The following is a 5,174-nucleotide window of genomic DNA, read 5'->3' on the forward strand; positions in this document are numbered from 1 at the left end:
AAGTACACAGGCAGTATGTTAAGAGTGCCTACCTTCAGTCATAAATCAAGTGTTTTTCTAATCAAAGGGCATTTTACTAATCTTCTCCCCTTCTGTCATCAGCTCACCCCACTCTTCAGACCGCAAGTGACTTCAGAGACAGACACCCGGTACTTTGATGATGAGTTCACAGCACAGACTATCACGCTCACTCCTCCAGACAAGTGTAAGTTTCCTCTGACTGCAGTAATTCCCCTACCATTATATTAGGGGGGCGGGGTGCCCCCCTGAAATAACCACCCGCCCCCCTGTAATTTTCTCTATAGCGCCAGATCACAAAACGTCATTTAAGGTTCCTATAGAACAGCTCTGCACCTTGTTCTGTTATTAAACAAACTAAAGGCCTTATTTTATTGATGGGATCTACACGACAGCTTGTCATTTCTGTCTTTACATGGTCGCGCGTAAACACTTCTCCTCTGCTCTCTGTATCGCGCACGGCGTTGTTCCGCCCCGATGCGCAGAGACATGTGCACGCACACAGGCGAGCGCTGAGCACAGCAGCGGGCAGAGAGCGGAGAAAGCAGACAACTATATCTGCGTTTTAAATGCTCCCATGTAGAAGATAGCAACAGTAGCCCTCCTACAAGGAGCACCGGAGCAGCTCTCTGAACCCAGAGCAGCTCTCCTGCTCCAAGTGAAACGAGTCAAAGTGCTCGTGTCTTGTTCCAACAATGAGCTGCTGGCTTCACACATTACAAAGTACACGGACATAAAACTAAGTCATTAATAAATACATGGAGAAATGCCTGTACCTTCGGGTAAATGTTCACAGTTAACAGATTATGTTGCGCATTCGCAAAGTCTCCGTGAAGTTGTCTTTTCTGCTGTTCCGTATCTCAAAACCAGAAAAAGCTTCCATCTCAACACAGAGAGTGAACTGAGAGACCCGTATCAATACAACCGCGTTTTAAAAATATGTGTAGAGGAAAGCAGCTCACTGCAACTAACACTGATACAACCTGACGCTCACATATCTGCAGTCTCATTCTGTTTTGTTCTGCAATTTGCTTTTAGTTTTCCAAAATGAGTTATTTAGTAGTAAGTACATATAATTTAGTTTTTTGCACAGATAGAACTTTATTTTCCTTGTTTTAAGTGATTGCTCTCTCCCCCTCCCCCCAGCTGAAGCTGTAAACCTAGGAGAAACACTGGACTGGATAGCGACCCTGTGTCAGTGCCTGATCCACCAGTGTCCACAGTCTGGGACTGGAATGTGACCACTGACATCTGCTGTGCTTTTCTTACAGATACCAGTCTGGACTGTGAGGATCCCGGCCAACAAGCACATTTCCCCCAGTTCTCGTATTCTGCTAGCATAAGAGAGTGATAGCATCTCTGCCACACACACAAAAACACAGGAGACATGAACACCTGAGCCACATCCTTGCAGGTATAAAATGAGCAGAACCTCCATCTTCATTGAGGTTTTAGTCCATCAGGATCTAAGTGCCTCAGCTGGTGGACATATTGTTCACTAGAACCACACCACGGACAAAGCCTGGCCACACTGGCTATACTGTATCAAACTGGACTTCACATAGTAACTCAACACAATGCCTGTAGCACCTTTGGATGGCCTTTAAACAACTACTGCTGCTTTTTCAGACTGTAAACCACCAATCATTTTAACACACTGTTTTTATGCTCTTTACGGAAGCCATACAGTTCCTCCATGATGTTTCCAAGGGCTCTTCTTCAGAACTAGCTGTTAACACCGGTGATGGATAGGTTGGTGTCTGAGGGAGGAAGCAATGGGGCAGTATGTTGGGTGTTTTTCTCTTAGGTGTGTGTGTGTGGATATTTTTTTCCTCTCTTCTTTTTTTTGTTGAGAAAAGGGCGTTATCAAATCCAAACTGAATCTCATCAGTTTAGTCAGTGAGTCTGTGAGAGCATGAGCTTTTTGTGTGTCTTAATACAATGCTCGATATGCATCTGGAACGACGGATGAATTGACAACACATAATGAGCAGAGAAAAGCTTTGACTAAGCATGAATTGTCCTTTGTAAACTGTTTGCAATGAAAACAAATCACTTGTTTATTAGTTTGCGTTCATCTCAGAATTTGATCTGTGAACAGATCTATCAAGTGTGATGCGTCAATTAATGGGAATTGGGAATACCTTAATGCACAAGGTGTATGTTATTTTTAAAAGAAGTTTTATTTTAATTTTTATTCCAACACATTTTGTATCTGTTTGATCAGCAATATACACACCATCCATGTGATTTACGAGACTTAATAAGCACTTAATGATTTGAAGCAGACCTCATATTTCTCAGATGGACCATGTTCATAATGTAGCTGAAAGCTTCCTGGATTGGTGTCGGTGCTTATTATTTTTTTTTTAAACATCTAATGGAAATCTGTCTGTGATACAGAGTTTCACAAACTGAGATAACAACTATCCGATTCTTAATCCTGTTGACTTTTTCTGTGGTCGGACACTGTAAGTTCTGCTTTACGTCAACCATTTGCCAGATTTAGACTTTCAATTTCCTCAAAGTACTTCTACGGCTGCACGCAGACAACATTTAACATCGAAGAACTTTGGCTTTTATTTTTATTAATGAAATTATGAGAAAAAAATGTTTCTGAAGGAAACGGCACCGAACAAATAAAGTGCTTTCAGAGCACATGTTCATATTTGGAGTATCATCCTTTCTTAGCAATCAAAGCTACCACTGTAATATTTTCTATTCACTCACACCTTTGTCATAACGTATCCTTGTAGACTTTCTATGAAAGTAATCTTAGCCCAGATCAGAACCCACCATTGATACTTAGAGACTTTACAATTTTGAATGTCCTCCTGGTTATTGTGTATCTGTCATCTCTTTGTACATTACTGCTGCTTCTCACACTTGGCTGAGCTGGAGAGCCAAGTCATCCACGAGCTGTGTATATCATGAACATGGTCCATTGTCAGATTTAGTGTTTGAGTGCAATGACCTGCAATATGTCCTTTCATTTTTTCCAGTTCCTACCATCTATTATTAATTGCCGCACATCATTAAATGTTAAATAGGAGAAGTTCACCGTTAAGATTTACAATACTGGGTTTTATACTGTACATGAATATGGACCCAACATTGTATTGGTGCTATACTGATGAGTCACTGGTAATAAATAAAGAGCTGGTGCAGACAACCTGCTTCCTGTGCTCATAGAGTTTCTATCACATCTGCTCTTTGGAAATCATTTCAGTTTGTTTTCCTCCTTCCATGTACCCTGAACCTCCTTCACTGATAGTTTCCAATTAGGGAATTTCATAATAGTTAAAATAATTGTATATGGTTTCAATTCATTTTAATTTGTCTATGAATGTAATGTGGAAAGACTGATCCAATACACATTTGTAACTGTCTTCATATATCTATATGTGTGTGTCTTAACTTTGTTCATCCCTCCTCTGTAAGGCGCAGAAACACAAGTGAACACAAAGATGACCAACTGTTTGGACTGTGTGAAAATGTTTCGGGGTACAATACATTTGACTGAGCAGACAAATGTAAAGGGCACACCAACTGTGTTAAATGTAGGAAAAGCATCAGTGTGTAAACGATCGGCGGACAAGGGGAAAACCATTGTCCAACTTTTTCATATTATATTCAGTGTCTATCAGACTGAAGTGCCATTTCAGAAGTGTTTCCATATAAAAACAGGACCTTCCTCTTTGAAAGGAACATTGAATGTATTTTGATATATGTATACAACTCTTGTGTGCTGTCTGCAGCCAATGAGGCCATGTTATGTGATGACATTGGTGCAGTTGAGGTTTGATATGACAATTCATTGAGAATATCATAAATACGTCTCATCATAATTACGTTAGGGAAAGTGGAGATCCTCTAAACTTTGCAGTTGTCTTTTCCTAACTCCTTTTGAAACGCCTTAGAACCCCATTGGGGTCTGTACGTCTTTTTTTCCGTGTTCAAGTTGTCGTATGAGCCCCAAATGAGTTCTAATACTTTTGTTGTATCATTTTTTTCAGAATTTGTTTATGAAAAAATCTTTATTGAAAAAACAAGTACTTTTTATAAGATATTTTGATCATAACTATGATTATCCAGCAAGATTTCTCAAAATTGTCTTTTAAAGCACTCGCTGACTTGTTCAAACTGTATTGTTGAGGCACTTACAACATCCCATATACTACTAATAAGACACCTTTTTGGAATGATTAGGACCTAAAGGCCACTGCTGCAAGCTGACGTAGAGTCGACAGAGTTTATGTAAGTACTTAAACTTAATGGTTACTTTAATTATTTTTTAAACTACATGTCTCTTCTCACAAAGGTTGCAGTATTGTAACAAATTAAATTAAGTTAAACAACTCCAGTACATTGCTATAATAAAGGCTGTATGGCGTACATATACTGGCAAGGTTGACAGATATAGTAAATCAAACATCGTATTTTATATTACACATACATACATTCACACATACACACACACGTTCACTAGCTTTGGAACAAATGGTAAAAAGTAATAAAAGTATACTATAGTAGAATGATTGTATGTCAATAACAAGCAGCTTAATACAAGTAAATTAATATAGATTCAGACAGATTATGTAAAGATATGGACAATTTTATTGGACCTAAATTGATTGTATACAAGTTAAAGTCATTTGTGCTTTATTTTATTTGTTATTGCTTAATTTAGTTTTCTTAAATAGTTGTAGCATACGATGGTAAATTAATGAATATTTTTAAAGCAGAAGCAAATCTAGCAATAGAAACAACTAAAAGAAGGCTTTCACACATGGTTAGTTCTTCAATATTATAGACCATAAGTTATGTGTATTAACAAGTATTCTTAAGTTATATAGATTGCCTTAATATTGCAATTTGTAGGACTGAGATCTTACTGCAAAACTGAATATTAAGTATTCAATCCTAAAAAATGCGAACAAACCTGGTGCAGTATATATACAATATATATTTTCCAAGCACACACGGCACACACATGTTACAATTTCATCTGCAGAAATAATTTGACATTTTGAGTTACCATGTTAGTGCTCATGGTGGTTTAAACAAGTGATTAATTTCTCTTAAAGGCATACTATGCAAAGACTGGTGGGTAACTGTTCATAAACACAGCATTAACAGTTGGCCCCACTTTCACC

General features: G+C 38.2%; 1 protein-coding gene across 5 annotated transcripts in view; it reads left to right on the plus strand.

Moving 5' to 3' along the window:
• LOC137802248 (RAC-beta serine/threonine-protein kinase-like) overlaps positions 1-3,215 on the plus strand; it is a 19,125-nt gene extending 15,910 nt beyond the window's left edge. For all 5 annotated transcript variants that reach the window (XM_068599995.1, XM_068599992.1, XM_068599994.1 and 2 more), the window contains 2 exons: positions 103-205; positions 1,290-3,215. In XM_068599995.1, coding sequence (XP_068456096.1) covers positions 103-205; positions 1,290-1,369 — 183 coding nt within the window. In that variant the 3' untranslated portion in view covers positions 1,370-3,215. The remainder of the gene's footprint in view (positions 1-102; positions 206-1,289) is intronic.
• The last annotated feature ends 1,959 nt before the right edge of the window (positions 3,216-5,174 follow it).

Source organism: Clinocottus analis, unplaced genomic scaffold (genome assembly GCF_023055335.1).
Source record: "Clinocottus analis isolate CAN_PGR_092001 unplaced genomic scaffold, fCliAna1.0.p SCAF_5, whole genome shotgun sequence".
NCBI lineage: Eukaryota > Metazoa > Chordata > Actinopteri > Perciformes > Cottidae > Clinocottus > Clinocottus analis.